Source organism: Drosophila busckii, chromosome X, assembly GCF_011750605.1.
Source record: "Drosophila busckii strain San Diego stock center, stock number 13000-0081.31 chromosome X, ASM1175060v1, whole genome shotgun sequence".
NCBI lineage: Eukaryota > Metazoa > Arthropoda > Insecta > Diptera > Drosophilidae > Drosophila > Drosophila busckii.
The window spans coordinates 11,431,839-11,449,150 of record NC_046608.1 but is presented as its reverse complement, the minus strand read 5'-3'; the positions used below and the strand labels follow the sequence as shown (position 1 = coordinate 11,449,150).

Genomic DNA, 17,312 nt, shown 5'->3' with positions numbered 1-17,312 from the left:
GACAACCAAAACCGAGCTACAAATCGAATCAATCAAATAGAAAATTTACATAAATGCTGACAGAATTTTTAAAGACACTAAAAATCAAATTTCTTTTTGTTTATGTAACACACTAAACTTGCTTATTTTTATGTGTTTGCTGCTGTCAAAATTATTACAACATTATTTTTTATTGTTTTAAGTATATATATATATATTTTTTTTTCATTTATGTATATTTTAAAACTTGGAACAGAACACATTTTGTTTAAGTGAAGTTGTTTAACAAAATGAAAAATAAGTAAAAACAAAAGCCCACAAGCGTTAATTAATTAATAACTAATAATGTTTGCAATTTCGTAGAGTTGTGTATTTCTAGTTAATATAAACAATTTGTTCTCTATAATTAACTAAACATAGTTTACAAATAAAGTTAAACGAAGCAAAAACTAATAAAACATTTTGTATATAAGCTTAAGTGTCTTTTCTTCTTAACAAACAAAATCAAATCAAAGTTTAAAGAATATTTTATTAAACATAATTCACACACACACACACACACAACTAGAAAACACAACTCTTGTATGCTTAGCAGTGGGGTTGGGCGTATTTCGAAGCAGCTGCGTTAGAATATGTGTGAGAGAGAGAGAGAAAGCAAATCAAACAAACAAATTTGTAACAGTAAACGTTAATATTAATATATGTTTAATTAATTAATTACACTACAATTAATAAATCGCAATGAGCGTAATTTTAAAAACATACTATATATACAATTATATTGTGCTAACATTAATAATATTTAATGCTTAAGTTTAACAACAACAACAACCAGAAAAGAAGAAAGCCAATTGTTTATGACAAGCAAAAATGAGCGAAAATAATCATAACAATTATGTAAAAAAGCAACAAATAAGCAGTAAACAATGATAATAATAATAAAGAAAGAATAATATGAATTTTAATAAAAATTAAATGTGTTTTGTTTTAACAAAGGGCGCAAGAAACGAATCTTAAGCGCAAAATGTAATTTCAATATGCAATAAATATCTTAACGTGTTTATATTTTTGATAATTTGTTTAAACATTTCGATATTTTTGGCTAGAAAATGTTGTGAGTTTGCTTTTTATTATAATTATAGTATTGAAACATATATTTATACATTTATGTGCAGCAGGAGCTACTTTATGGCTTAGCCTCGATTGGCTGTGGATTGAGCTGCTTGCCACAGTTTTGTTTGTTGTTTTATCAATAAATGCATAAATACCTGCGCTGGGATAACTTGCCTGCCTTAAGACTTATAAACATATATACAGCATATATTTATAAATATATATATACCATGCTAACTGACAATGTCGATAAATTGTCAACACATTTGTGTAGTTCGCCTTGGAAACTTGAGTTTGTTGATTGCTTGCTGAAAAGTCTTGCCTTATTCTTAAGTTTGTTGTTGTTGTTTCATTTGTTGTTTATATTTATGAAATTTTTATTGAACTTTCGCTCGCTGTGCTGCTGGTAGTAACAAATTAGCGCTAGCTGCCTGCTAAAATAAATATGGGTATTAAATTTATAAAAAAAAAAATACGCATAAAATTTGCAGTTTAGCAGTGAATTATAATTATAAATGAAAGCTAACAAGTTTAAAGTGCAATTCAATTATAATCCGAACTGTTGACGGCTGTGTGTTTTGCTTATAATTAGTTGACTAAAGCGGGTTAACTGCAAACAGATAATAGATAAAACTAATTGTATAGTGCAACTAGCGCTGTCTTGCTCTAGCGCGCGTGTGTGTGCTTGTGTGTGTGTGTCCAGGGCAACGGCTAAATCAACAAAATTTATAGTGCAGACCGTGCAAGACAGAAACTCTGCCCGTTAAATATTTGATTGCCTACTTTTGAGCGCTCTTAACTTGCAACTGCAAAATACATTCAACTCTGTTGCGCAACTCACTACATGCAACTTAATAGAATTATACAGTTGCTTCCTGTGCCCCCCCAAAAAACTTTTAATACGCTTGTGTTTATTTTTCGCCAGAGGGTGGTGCCTAGATCTGTTTATTTAGATATTTCTAGTGTTACGCCTACAGACGTTTTACCCAAAAGGCTTTATAACTTTTGCAAGCCCCTTCCCGCTGCCACTGCCACTCCCACTCCCTTGCGTTGCATTTTATTGGTTTAATAAACAAACAATAAATATGCATAGCTTGCTTAGCAGTGCCAGATACCCTAGATACAAAACAGAAATATATATTTATCTATTTACGAAATGTATTCAATTCAATAATCAATCCAATGGCTTACAAAATTCAAATATTTTTAGTTTTATTTTAAACTAAGCTCGTTATAGCACATACACATGTAATTTACGAGGTATTGATGCGTACACTGCAAGAAAAATGTGTGCATTGATTGTTTTCAAATTTTGAAATAATATAAAACTGTAAAACTGAAAATAATTAAAAATGCTCAATATTTATAATAATAACAGTCCAAATTAAATTAAGCAATTAACTAACTAATTAAACAAAAATTGTTTTTGGTTCTTCATTGCTTAATTGCTTACTATATTTTGTGCGTACGAACAAGCAATATTTTTTCGCAGTGTACTGCTGTTAGTGATAGAAAAATTTATGAGCAAATGCAAAATTTATTACACATATTGGTGGCAACACATTTGCATAGTGGCCGCCAATATTAAAAGGCTCTAGCCCCTGCCACTGCCTGCTATGAATATGATTATGTATTGTATTGTATTGTTTTGTTTTGTTTTATTGTTTTCTTTTTTGTTGAATGGCCATAACTGTCAGACGCCTGAGTGTGCGTGTCGATGGCGTTTGGCTGCCAAGGATTGATTTGACTTTGACACATGAAGTACTCTGAGCATAGATATATGAGCAACATATACGAAACTCACATGTAGCTAATGACATATGCTGGCTAAATTGTTTGACAGGCAAGGCAAAGGGTCGCTCCCCCACACCGACAGCCAGCAAGCGCGAAAATGGAGGCGACCAAGCAGCAGCAACAACAACAGCAGCGGCAGCGGCGGCAGCAACAGCGACGACGACGCCAACAGCAACAGCCCAGGCAGGTGCCACAAATGCTGGAGGTGGAGGTGGCACCTGCTCCAGATCCACGCTGCATGCAAACAAAACGATACTGAAAACCGTTTCGGTATTTCTCGCCAGCGGCAAACGAAACTCGAGCAACCAGTCGAAGGCCACAGCAGCTGCCTTGCAGAACAAGCGACAGCAGCAGCGCCAACGCAAAATGGACGAGCTAAGCGGCAAAATCAATCCCAAACTATTGGATAGCTTGCGCAAAAAGACACGCTTCACCAAGTATGTGAACTGTTAGCGACGTTGTTACCATTTTTATTTACTATTCCTTTTTTTTTTTGCAGGGACGAATTGGACGCGCTGTGTCGCATTTATCGCAAACTTGTGAGCAATTGCCAGTATGCCGCCAAGACCTTGGCCTCCAGCTCATCCAGTGCCGCAATTGCCAAGCCATATGCAGCCGTTGAGGTGAGTTCTAGCAATTGCAAATACTGGTAGCTTGTACCTAGATAAAGCACTTTGCACTCTTTCATATGCAACTTGTTTTGTATTATATATTTTTATAAGGTATCTTATACACAATTGTATTATTATTAATACATATATTAAAGGCATACACAACTATAATATTTAGCCTCAATTAAGAAACTATTATACACTTTCTGTTTGTTATTCGCTTTCTTAGCTTATAAAACATGTTTGTGTTTTTTATTCAAATTTGTTATTATATTTATTATTGTTATTTGTTTTATTTGAATTGTTTTAATGTTTTAATTCGCTTTGAATTTTTGCTTTATTGTTTTGTTTTTCAGCCTGAAGCCCTTCGTTGCTCTGGCTATACCAATTGTACCATAGAATTTAATTCTAGGTTACAATTAAAATAAATAAATAAATGTTTTATTTTTCTTATATTTTGTATATTATTTTTGTTGATGATTGTTGTTATTGTTTTATTATTCTTTATTTATTTATGCAAGCCCTTGAGTTTATGAACGTAAACTCAAAAATTTACATGTGCCCGCACGTTTGTTTTTGAAGAAAATTATGCTCATTTTAATACCAAATGCAATGTTTTCCTTTTTTTTTTGAAACAGGGCATCGATCGCATTGTGTTCCGTGAGCTGCTGCACAGCACCTTTGACATTGTCACCGAGGAGATCTTGATGGAGCGCATCTTTTGCAGCTGGGACAAGGCGCACGAGGGGCTGCCGCTGCGTCTCGAGGGTTGGCTGATAGGTTTGTCAACATTTCTGCGCGGCACAGCCGCTGAGCGTGCTGCGTTTTGTTTTCGCGTCTACGATTTAAATACGGATGGATTTATTACCAAGGATGAGATGTTTACGCTAATGCGTAACTGTTTGATTAAACAGCCACAGGACGAGGATCCAGATGAGGGTGTCAAGGATTTGGTTGAAATTGTTTTGAAAAAGTTTGACATTGATAAGGATGGCAAGGTAATGTTTCATTTTACATTAACTTAAAGTAAAGCAATAAATTTCTACTTCATTTTGCTGCAGGTTTCATTGGAGGACTTTATGGCCACTGTGGCGGCGGAGCCATTGTTAATTGAGGCCTTTGGACAATGTCTACCCACCGATAGTGCTGTGGTCTCATTTTTCTCAACGTTGCAGGTTTAACTAATTAAAAGCATTTATTATATGTATAAAGTGATTTGTTGGCAAATATTAATAGTTATTGTTAACGAAACATGATTGAAAATTATGAAATATATAAGCAATTAAATAAACCATTATTATTATTAATGTAAAGTAGTAGTATTTAGTTTTTTGTATAAAACTTATTACATAAGTCTGATTGAAATACCATCATAGACTTAGATAACTTTTATGCTAATTAAAAGATTTGTTAAATTTATTTAAATTTAAAGTTTCAGCAAAGACATGCTGACTGCGCATTTTTAGTGAAAATGTAGCTACCAATAATTATATATAAATTGAAAATAGTGCAGGCTAACGCTAACGGCAGCTAATTCCAGTCATTTGGATTAAGTTAATAAAAAGCTCAATGCTGATAGTAGACTCACTCACTAGAGTCTCTACATATGTTCATATGTATATATGCAATTAGTTATTGCCCAAGAAAATAAACATTTAATAGCCGGGTGTGTTGTAGATAAGGTCGTCTGGTTAGTCAGAAGTATATATCATTTTTTTTTTTATTAAAAAGTCTAAAGGTAAATAAAAATGTTATGGGCTTGAATGAGCATGCAACACATTTAGTTGCTGTCCGTGTGTGTCTATCAAGCGGAAACTTTGCAAACTATCTATAGGATAAATAATAGAAAAACAAATACAGGGCTGTCAAGCTGCCAGTCCGCTGCCTGAGCAGCAACTGAGACATTGAGACAATGCGCTATTTGCAATTTGAGACCAATTATGCGATTAGCGAACCCAAAATAAAAGAATAAAACAACACACACACACTTGGCAAGCCGGTTTACACTTGCACTTGAATTCCAATTGGAATTCCAATTCCAAAAGATGCACAACGAGATGCAGTCAGTGCACTCGGACCTACGCTTTAATCTAATAATAACAATTTTTCACATATCAAGACAATTCAAATTCATCAGATGCAGAAAACAAACAATTTACTTAATTTATTTTATTCACACAAAACTTGACTTGACTTTGGAAATTTGAACAAAATTTGTAATAAAATTACAAATATATTAACAGATAAGCTGCAAAGTATAAAAAATTGCAATATATTTTTTATTATTTTATTTACTATTGCAAAAAGCGTGTTGTTAACATTATATGCTATATAATCAGCTATTGAATTACAACACATATATATATATATATAGCAGTTATCAATGCAATCAATTGTAACACTCTGCGTTCCCATATCTATTTGTCATTATCCATATATTGTTTGTTAGCTGCATAATAAGCTTGTAGAAGTCTTATCTGATATATGCACATATATAATATGTTATATATGACTTTTTGAGTTTTCTTTATTTAGAAGTTGAGTGTGCTGCACAGCAAGGAAATTGATAAATGCTATTTTTGGGGTATACAATATCTATGTTTATCTAACAGCTGCATAAATGCATAAACAGGGTGTCTGGCATAAAAAAATAATTTAAATTGTTTATTGCTTTTAGTGCCAACACACAAGCGAAGACAACATTAAACGAAACTAACTAAATGTTAATAAAAATATATATATTTTAAAAGAATGCATAACTTAACAAAATTGTGTCTAATTATTAGCTATAATTTTATTATATATATATTTTTATTACAGCTTTTTGTTTAATTAAAAACATAAGTAAATAAGATTTACTTTTTGTGTATTTTTATTTTTAAAGCACCCTGTATGCGCACCAAAATAAGCATAAAAGAACAAAAAATATGTGCAACAATTGTTTATGAAAACACATTGAACGCTGATTAGAAAAAAGAAAACACACACATATGCAATTGTAGTTAGCTCATTATGGTACACAGATACACACACACACACACACGCAATCACACTTGTAGTTACATTCACTCAAACATTCACTCAGTCTCTGTAGTTTTTGGAGTGAGACGCTGGCGCTGACGCTCATCGTTCTATATAGATCGTTGGACATGTGTTGGACAAATGTATTTTGTTGTTGTTGTTTTTTTTCTTTTAGAGCAAACGTATATAGCACACACAGCTTTCAGTTTTGTTGAAGCTTGCGAATGGGTGGGTGAGTGTATTTGAAATAATCACTCATACGACCCGGCGTGCGTAGTGTGTTTACTTTTTTTATATAAAACACTTTTCAGTTTGAATTTGTTAACAGCCGCTAACGGTTTGTTCTCAGCGTCTCAGCGTGTACGTGTGTGTGATTCAGTGTGCATGTGTGTGAGTGTGTAATTACACGTGTCTGCATAGCGTGACATATCCTTGAATAACAATGTCTAAACCAAATCACAGGTTAGTAATAGTTTTAATAAATACAACAACCAACTTTAGTACGTTTTTTTTTTTAAGTGAAAACTAAAAATAAATACAGACGTACAAAGTCTGCGCTAGCAACCAAAATGCAATATATATTTTATAATCTTATCAACAGTTTCTTTTTTTTCATGTGTGTGTGTTCTTTCTTTTTTGTTAATTTGTGCTAATGCTTAGTTGACAACGCAACTACAAGCTTAAGATAAGCGTCTAGTGAAATAAACTCTGACCCCAGCAGTCGAACTTCACTTTACGGTTATCGCTGCATTCAAGTTGCTCTTCTTTAAAAAATTTATAAATAGTGTATACGCCATGTTTGTCTACCTGACTAGCTGCCCGTTTTGTTTTTAAATTAATTACTGCGCTTGTTCCGCTTATGTTAATTTTAAAAAAATATTTGCAAACTTTTTAATTAAAATTGCCATTGTGCTTAATAGCATTTATATATATTATAGATTATGCAGTCAAATCTGAGACTGTTTAAATACAAATTTATTATATTTTAATATATTTTTTAATAGCGCTTAATTACGGCTAAAACTGCTTTAAGCTAAAGCTATTTAAGCCGCTATGCAATTACGGTAATAAATTAAAGCAAACCCATTTAAAATTTATTATTATTAGAATTTTTAAAAACTTACATTTCACTTTTAGCTACAAAAGCTTATGCAAGCAAAATATAATAAAACCTTAGGGATAAGCTTAAGCTAATCATATTTTGTGAAGAACATAGCAACATAATATAAATAAAAGCATAAATTTCTACTTAACACTAAAACAACAATTCAGATACGACTAACAAACAAATAGTCTATTTATTTCTTATTAAATTTTAAGTCAATATTTTAATTCAAAATAATTTCCAACTTGCTTTTTTTTAAAATAAAATATACAACTTAGTAAAGGCATTCGACTAATGAAAGTACTTTGCACAGTAGCCATAAAAATAATAGAAAAAATCAGGTAATAAATAAATTGCAGCTTGTCTAATGCTAATCGAACCGGTTAATATTGTAAATAGCGTTGAATAGAACCAACACGTATACGTAATTGACTTGAGATTAATAGAGCTTTTTAGAGTATAAGTATAGGATAGCAGTAAAGTAAGAGATTAAAGGATTTGGATATTAAGATGGAAATATATGAGAGTATAGATGGATAGTAGAGAATATTATATATATAAAAGGACTGACCGACGATCTGATAACGATCAATTGTATGGACAACTCGCAATTTATATAACAAATGCGCAAAATCGCATAAGTGCACATATGCGAGCGTTAATTCCGATATGAGACCTTCTTATTATTAAACGAGAATACGTTTGCCGTCCAAATTATTTGCTTGCAATTTATGTTCATCTTGGAAGATGAGTGTATAATATCGAGAATGGAAAATATCATTTATTCGTAGTGATATATATATATAGTTGTGAGAGAGAGCTCAGAGAGGCTCACAATGAAGAGATGAGTTAGGTAGACAGAATACGTGATACAAGTAATTAGTGATATTCGGCTATATATATAGCTTTAACCGCAAGTGTATTGTTGAAGCGCATACGAAATAAATTCGAGTAAAGAAAACCACATTATAATTAATAATACAAATTATAATATGTAATATTAAGTGGATAATCTAGGTGAGCGTACTTAGTGAGTCTCACTCGCTTTGTCAATTATCAAGATGATTAATAAGTGACAGTGTCAGAGTGCGAGAGAGAGCGTTTTTTATTAGCTAGCTCTTAGAGCAAATAAGTCATATCGGGTAGTTCATGCCTAGGCCTCTTATCTTATAGAGATTATAAGTATATTTCTATAAGTGCATGCCGATCCATGACAATCAGTTAAATCGAGCTTTTTAGGCAGTGGGTGAGAGCCAGGCAGGTCGCGAGTTTTATTAATTATGCATTAAGAAATTAGGGTCAACAACACACACACAGCACGATGCAAGCAAGCTCGTGAGGATAAAAATAAAGCTCAGTTCAGTTCGAAGATGAAGCGTGTGCAGCAAATCGGTGTCACTAAGAGATAAGAAGGCGGACTGATTCATTGTCTGATATTCTGAATACATGTAGCGAACATACACGATCGAGATATAAATGAATGCAGTAGAATGCTCATGCAATATAATTATAGCAAGGCGCAACGGCAGGAATGTGTGATAAGTATTTTGTAGCTAATCAATAGTTAGGAGCGAGATGATTGATATCAGACGCAATATATATGGCAAGAATGGAATGAGTAGGCACCCTTTCAAGTTTGTGAGATATATGTTAGAATGGTTAGTTAGTTGTTAGTTATAGAGAGAGTATGGAAGCCTAAAGTAGTAACACAGATCATCAATATTATAGCGCATATCAAGAATTTCGAGGCAGGCAGCTCAATAAGCATTAAGTATATGATACCTAAATATTAAGATAAACAGATCAGATCTTATCTGATGAAGCAAGGCAAGAGTGAAGCAGATCGATAAAGCTATTATTTAGTACCCCACATCCCATGCAAGTAATAATAGTAGAGGAGAAGTTCTGTAGTAGATGATAGCTAAGAGCTTTATAAGTTAGTAATTAGAGTTTTGTGTCTAGAGATATAAATTAGATGCTGCGAGTAATAGCAGGCTAGTACATTAGAATGTAGATATTTACCCGCAGGAGAGAGCGCGAGCTGTTCTGCAGGTCAGAAATGCCGCGGACGCCATCAGAATTAGAGACTATTGTCTAAGCATAGCTCACACTCTTGGGAACTTCGGAACTCACTGAAATAGGGGCAGGCGAAGATGGAGGATAGGCGCGGCTCGATATACTCAGGGATGAGATTAGCGACGTGGCGCGAACGTGCGTATGAAGAACCAGAGCTATCCGAAAGGAAATAAAGCGGTGAGAGATAGGAATTCAAATGTATTTTTGAGAGAGAGTGTTTTTGCAGCAACAACGAATGGCGGCAATATTATTTGGCCAGTCTGCGCACAGCAACACCAACTGCTAGCACATACAAGCAGAAATGATATCATTCACTACATATACTTTCCATTGTGGACATTGAATCGATTGATCGGTGTGTTTATGCATATCTGTGTGTACTGCGGCCAGAGTGAGAGTGGGAGAGGTGGCAAGTATGGATTGAGCGGACGCGCAGTACCCACGGAGACACAGATGCATGATAGAGATCAGTATCTGCTATGTAGCCCAAATGCGAAGGGAATAAGTGGAATACAAGAAGTGGACTTTGCGCCTTAATTATAACTGAGCTTGAACTGGGAGCCAAGGCATTTGATCTGGGGAATGTGAATGGAACAGTACGAACAAGTCAGAACTGGGTATAGAGATCAAACAGAACTGGCGGGACAGGCTTTGCTATGGTGAGTCAAGTGGAGCAAAGCGAGGGAATAACATTTATGTGGAGGCTAGATCTAAGTCGATAGGTCGATGCGCGCTAGAGAATGGTATTGTAGTATATCACTCCTAATCGTAACATGGCTGGCATTCTGTACTTCTGGACTGCCATCAATATGCTGGATGCACAGACTGAGCAGAGACACTTGGTCGTTGATGTAAGACGGTGATCAATGTGCTGCGACATTAGACTGGTGAGGTGGTGTAGCATAATATAGCGAAGTTTGATATTAGAATAAGACACACGCAAGTGTTATAACTATGTATATATATATATAGTATTGATTAATAGATAAATTATAGTTATTAGTAATGTTAGAATTCATTGTTCTGCAGATGTCATTCAAGCTTTCTGCCTACATGATTGAGCGTAATAGAGGGCAGCATTGTGCGCTTTTATCCTGCGCAGGTCCTCTTTTTCCTGCGCCTGAATCTCTTCGAGACCTATGCTGCGGCACCAAACTTCGCCGGGGCAGTGCGATATGGCGGTGCTCTGGGCGAGAGCTGCGTCAAAAGAGAGCCCAGGTACGTACAAGCATTGTAGTTGCTCGCACAGCAGCGCTTAGACATTAATCAATATTCACGGCTATTCATTTTGTTTTGCAGATCAAGCTTACTTACCTTTAATCCAGTAATAAGATGTGTGATGAAAGAGGCATCGTGCAACAACTACAGTACAACGTGGTAGTCGAGTTTCTACCCATACTTATTCAATATCGTAGCTCGCCAGAAGGCCTGCTGGAGGCATGCGAGAGAAGCCCGAGCGTGCAGGGTTAACTGGAGGAAGCACTGACCATGTACACCGTCAAGTATATTGGCGTGTAGCAAGATTAAGATGCGCATTATATAAAAACAAAAGGTGCGCAGGCTTTGTCAATGATTTTTCAGGACATGGAGACGACTGTGGATATACGAAGAGAGAGTATGCCAAAGTGAGCCAAAATATAATAATCCAAAAGAATAACAGGTTCGTGTACTATTGATTACTTTAAAATAATTTTTTTGTTCTATATACCTTAAACATAACAAAAACAGTGTGTATGTTGTTAAGAATTAAAGTTTTAAATCAATTAGAGTGTTTTGTAAGCATTTAAATGGGTAAGGTTTTTTTATCTTAATAACTCAATGCGCATTCATAATGTCAGAGTATTGACAGAAGAGAGCACTCAATTCTTGCCTAGTATTCCCAATGTGCCAGCACTTGTTGATTAAGACAAGTCACTAAGAAATTGTTGCTATCTTTCTCTTAAATCGGGCAATCCACCAAATGCGATTGAGTATTTCAGACCTCTAGAAAGTTAGTAACAACAACGCAACCATGACATGATTATGACCCCATTTTGATTCGTGATGTAAGATTCTATTTGTTTCCATAATCCAGTAAAAGAGCAACGTGCTGCTGTCTGCAATGGAGAAAGATAACTTATTACTTACCGCGCTGTACGCTGAAGAACACGTATCCTTCAACAGTTTGTAAACGAAATGGGTGAGCTAACCAAGTGCTGGAATGAATTGTAACACTTTTACGTAATCGATGTAGACTCGTAATTGGTTTCATACTGTAAATGAAAGATCGTCGATCGAGCTGCGTCTGCCAAATGAGAAAACACTTAGCCGTTACTTACTTACTGCAACACACTTACCTCGCCTATTATCCAGTCTTTCAGTTGTATACGCATGTCAAATTGAGTGACTGTTACATTCAACTTTTGCTAACTGTAGATGTTCTTTACGTTAGTAAATTATCGTACATCAGAACATTTGTTTGATCTACGACTTACGTTACGAGAGTGCGGTACATCATGAGAACATTGGTTTGTTTTTCTACTCAACAACCAAGGTTCTTATTTTGTACATCAACAATAAAGGTTCGCTTTATGGCGGTGAGACATCACAACTGTATTCGAATAATACAATCCCCCACTATGATGTCCATGCGAGGATCTATTTCATTATGAGTATCCTTAGACTTATGCAGGAAAGCCTATATCGTCAAGCACCAAAATAAGAGGCGATATCTGGCCAAGATAGTTTATTTACCATATTAATTTTACATTAATTAGTAGAGACTTTTGTAAGACTAATACTGAGTTCCGTGAGCGGTGTGTGTATGAGGATTCTGGGAGACTTGCACGACAACTGATGAGCAGTAAAGATCGAATATGAGCAGAGGTAGCTGTTTTATAATTTCATAGGTTGTTGTCGGGATGAAGCTCATATAACAAGGTATCGACTGATCTTGAAAAAATTAAATTTCTCAATTGTTAAGCTATCAATGGTGTGTAAGAACTCTTTCCTATTGCGGCGCGCAGGCAGGTATGGACTTGATAGATGATTTTAGTAAGGAAGTGTAATGCTGTCGATAGACTAGGGAGCTTAAATAGTAGGTGGTTAAGGACGATAGGTCATGGAGGTAATGAAGTGATGAAGTAATTTATTTACTGTCGCTTGGCTTTGGCTGTGGCGGCGTGGTTGCGCTGCTTGTGCGGGGGTGCGAGCAAGAGAGGGAGCCAGGAGGGCGCTGTGCGGCGTGTGGGCAGATCGCGGGCCTGGGCCAGTGGAATTAGGTCCAAGATGGATGGCGCGAAGGAGTCAGGTGCGTTCCATAACGTGGTTCTGGCTCAGCGCTGACGCTTGGCGGTGCCACGCTCTAGGAAGTCTGCATGAAACGCTAATGGGCGGAGGGACGAAGATGTGTTCATGGGTGTCTGGTGGGGTGGGGGAGCGGGGGGGGGGTGGGGGGGGGGGGGGGCGCGGGAGCGAGATGGGTCAGGTTGTGAATAGATTTGGAGTGGGCGGGCGGAGGTTTATCGAGTCGTTGAGTGGCGAGTGCTGTGGGGATGTGTGATTCTCAGTTGTTCTTCTTGTACTTCTTCTTCTTTTCCTAGGCTTATATATTCGAGTCTTGCTTGCGTCTTGTATTCTTTCTATTATCTCTTCTTTTCCATCTATTTCTACTTTTTATTATTTCTTTCTATCCTCTAGAAGTCATTTATATATATATTATGTATTTTATGTATTGTTTTATTATTTTCAGAGAGGCAATGCTATGAATTTATTGGATAACCCGCTCCATAAAGCGCCTTCTCCTTGCTGGTGGTCTTCTTCATGGCCTCGTCCATGTTCATGATGTGCGTATCCCCATTAGCCATCGATATGGCCAAATGATGTCCACCCGGCTGAAAGACAATCGATGTGATGGGCGAATGAAAATTAATACTATAAATGGGCTTATTGTGATTCAATAAAAGATCCCAGAAATCCACCACGCCCTCGACATCACCCGTGGCGAACAAGGAGGCGCGTCCAGTGCTCCAAGCACCGCAAGACATTTGCGTGCGCTTCTTCACATACATCGTACTTGGACGATTCTTGACCTCCTCGCACCAAATACGTGCGCGCCAATCGCCCACAATGAGAAAGTTTTTAACAAAGAAAGGATTACGATTAATGGTGCGTATGGGTCCGGCGCAAATGGGATAGCAGCCCATTAACATTTCGACAGGATTTAAGCCTTTGCGGTTGCCCACAAATACGCAGCCCATATCGGAGCCGGCGATAAAACGCACGGGTATAGTATATTCAAACTCTAAGACGGTGCAGCCATGTGCATCCTGACGGTCCTGACGAAAATTCGGCTGCTGCTCCAGAAATATTTCATTCGAAGGCATTTTTAAATCACGCGTATCCCAGAACTTAATAGAGCCATCCAGCGAAGCAGAATAAAACTCTGTATTGGTCTTGGAATGCACCCAGACGACAGAGGAGCACAGCTCACGATGTGCTGCCTCCATGGGACAGCGTGACGTCGGATAGCCGCTCTCGAAAGTCTCCCAAATGCACACCTTGCCCGTGTAGGTACCGCCAATCATGTTGCTCTCCTCCTTGGGACAGATTTTGGCGCATTTGATAACCTCATTGCTGTCATAGAAATAAAGAGGTTTGATGGGATTCTCTACATCCCAGACATAGAAAGCATTGGTGGAGCCATTGGTGGAATCATCGGTTATCATTTTGCGTCGCTCGCGTCGCAACTTATACAGATTACTGTACTGTGTCATTAGCTGTTTGTTATTGTTGGGCATCCAATTAATGGTGGACATAAAGCGTTGTGGTCGCCACATATCATGGAATATATTGATGGTTCGCGATTTGAATGGCATGCATATGGTACGTCCCATATCATACGGCAAGTCGTCAAAGAAATGATTGTAAATATTTACAGCATTATTTTGACGAGCGGTGCCCATTGTGGTGCGTATCAGCTCTTTAACCTCCTCACCCCAAGCATCATCGCGTTCCACCTTTTTGCGATGGCGCATCGTTTGCTCCTCATCATTGATGTTCACCTCACGTGGCCAGCCGCCTTCATAGTGAAACATGCCCCGTTCCTCAAATGTGGCATTCTCCGTTTCCACCTCGCTGAACGCCATCACTTCACTTAATTGTATGGATCGATTTTGTGGATTGCCCATTATATACTTGAGCCGCAGACGACTGCTGGGATGTACACTAACCATCAGCTCATTGCGATCTTCGAATATGCATTGGCGTCCAAAGCGGCGACGCTCGCGTGATATAACCACTTGATTCTGAAACATATTTCAGTTGTTATAGAGTAAGATGTATATTATATATACAAATAAAAAGCTAGCTGATATATAGTTTTTTTTAATTTAATTTACATTTAGTCAGATTTATTTTTCTGCTTAAAATTTTAAGTAAAAGCAACGTCAAAATTCAATTCGTATTTCAAATATAAACGCACCGATAACTTGACGATAATAACATGTTATCGCCAGTTGCTATTTGCTGCAATGGCCAGGCACAGTTTCGAAAATGATAATTAATAATACTCCAACAGCTTAAGATTGTGCTGTCAGTGGTGCCCCCTAGTCAATATTTAAAGCTCAGCAATAGCTGTTTCTAGCTATAATATACCAAAATACGGCAGCACTCATGCTCAACTAAGCAACACTGTTTACAAAAAAGTCAAAAAAAGAGACAGCAACATTTTATTCTGCTCAAGTCGCACGACTGTAAACAAATAATCCAAAATATAGCAAAAAAAAAAAACAAAAACTGTCACATTTGTTGTTTTGCCGTCGTCGTCGTCGTAGTAGCAGCAGCGTCGTGCTTCAGCTTATCACCGGTGAATTTAAAGTGAGCAACAACAACTACAATTAGAAAAAAAAAATGTCAACAAAATATACACACGCAATTGTGGCCAGGTAAGCGTCTGAATATAAAATATTCATAGTTGCGTGAATATTAAAATATGTTTTAGGGGTTGTATTGATGGGCTAGTTAGCTTGCCCAGGAATTAGGTCATGTTGCCTAGCAATGCGTGCGGGCACTTGGGTGGGGCACACACAGTGAGCTCAAGCAACGAATAGAATAGTAATGGGAGGGGTTAGCGTAGGGGGTTTGACACAGACTCAGACACCCACGCATTGACCCCATGGCATGCGCAAAAATTTAATTCATGCCATTTAGCTCATTGTATTATTATTAATTTTATTAAAACAAATTTATTGCCATCTCTTTCTTTCACACACACATTATGTGCTATCCCTGTTTAATTTGCGTGTAGAATCTCAAGTGCCTTGCTGGAGTCGGGCAACTTTGATGTACAATTGGCAAAACAACAACATGAACAATACTGTGCATTATTGCGGGAAATTGGACTCGATGTCATTGAGCTGCCACCGGATGATGCACTGCCTGAGGGTGTCTTTGTGGAAAGCAGCGCTGTCATTTGCAACGGCGTCGCCCTGATCGGACGCTCCGAGAATCCTAAGCGTCAACGTGAAGCCGACAGCATGGCCATTATACTCAAGAAGGAGCTGGACATACCAGTCATAGAAATTGAAGAATCTCATGCACTACTCGATGGTGGCGATGTGCTGTTCACAGGTGCTGCAAATTGCAAACTTTACTTTGAATTTTAATGCTGATATCGTGTTGGTTTTCAAGGTCGCGAGTTCTTTGTTGGCATCTCTAGCTTTACAAATGAGGAGGGCGCGCGTGCTGTGGCAATGGCCTTTCCCGAATATCCTGTTACACCCATTAGAGTGAGTTGGCCGAAGCTAATTTCTGATAAGCAACTTATTTATTCGCTTTTTGTGCAGGTGAATAGCAACAAACGCTTAAAATACTATGTTACCATGGCCGGGCCGGATGTGCTTTGTGTTAGCACAAGTCCCAGTTGCCAGGAGATTGTTAAACGCATGGAGCGTGAGGCTAGTTTCACCTATCAAAAGTTAACACTGCCCGAGGAGAGCGCAGCCAATATGATATATATTAATGGCACTATTGTGCATAGATCACCCATGGAAATTCCAGAAGCTTACAAGGTAAATTTATAAGTAGTTATTTATAGATAAATAAATAGTTAAATTTGTTTTACTATTTTCAGACTTTAAAAGAGAAAATTGACATTCCAACACGTAATATAAACATTAGCGAATTTAGCCAATATTCCAGTGGTTTATCCTCCGGCTGCCTTTTGCTGCGACGCTGGAAATCTATACGGAGCATTTGAACCTTAACCTATATGGCTTAAGCAAAATAATGTTATTTATTTTGTACGCAACAAAACAAACACGCACAATGCGCTAATATTAATATTATATATTAATTCATTTTGTTATAGTCCATGTTTGCCATGCAATTCAGCAATATCAACAAAACTAAAATATAAACAAATTATTTGTAGCCTACGTATACAAAATCAATTTTTTAACACAAGTTATTTGTTATATACCCTAAGTGATAATGTTAAAATATTTATACATATAAAAAAAGAACAAAACCCATACACATAAATTCGTATTAAACTGCTAAACTAGACTAAATATAAAATAACCGAACGAATTGTTCCCATTACCATATAGATGTGTAACTATCACTACTTTACC

At 36.8% G+C, this 17,312-nt stretch overlaps 3 protein-coding genes across 3 annotated transcripts; 2 read left to right on the top strand and 1 right to left on the bottom strand.

Annotated features, from left to right (window-relative positions):
* Positions 1-1,088: 1,088 nt before the first annotated feature.
* On the top strand, positions 1,089-4,678 carry LOC108605015 (EF-hand calcium-binding domain-containing protein 1). Its single transcript, XM_017994582.2, has 5 exons — positions 1,089-1,093; positions 3,114-3,323; positions 3,386-3,509; positions 4,136-4,495; positions 4,559-4,678. The coding sequence occupies exons 1-5, from the start codon at positions 1,089-1,091 to the stop codon at positions 4,676-4,678; spliced, it is 819 nt and encodes a 272-aa protein (XP_017850071.1).
* Positions 4,679-13,439: 8,761 nt separating this feature from the next.
* LOC108606585 (dynein intermediate chain 3, ciliary) lies at positions 13,440-15,006 on the bottom strand. The gene has a single exon (XM_033294410.1). The coding sequence runs from the start codon at positions 14,991-14,993 to the stop codon at positions 13,440-13,442; it is 1,554 nt and encodes a 517-aa protein (XP_033150301.1). The 5' UTR covers positions 14,994-15,006.
* Positions 15,007-15,417: 411 nt separating this feature from the next.
* LOC108606587 (N(G),N(G)-dimethylarginine dimethylaminohydrolase 1) lies at positions 15,418-17,028 on the top strand. The gene is made up of 5 exons (XM_017996817.1): positions 15,418-15,623; positions 15,986-16,308; positions 16,369-16,466; positions 16,524-16,748; positions 16,811-17,028. Exons 1-5 carry the CDS (start codon positions 15,589-15,591, stop codon positions 16,934-16,936), a joined length of 807 nt encoding a protein of 268 aa, XP_017852306.1. The 5' UTR covers positions 15,418-15,588; the 3' UTR covers positions 16,937-17,028.
* The last annotated feature ends 284 nt before the right edge of the window (positions 17,029-17,312 follow it).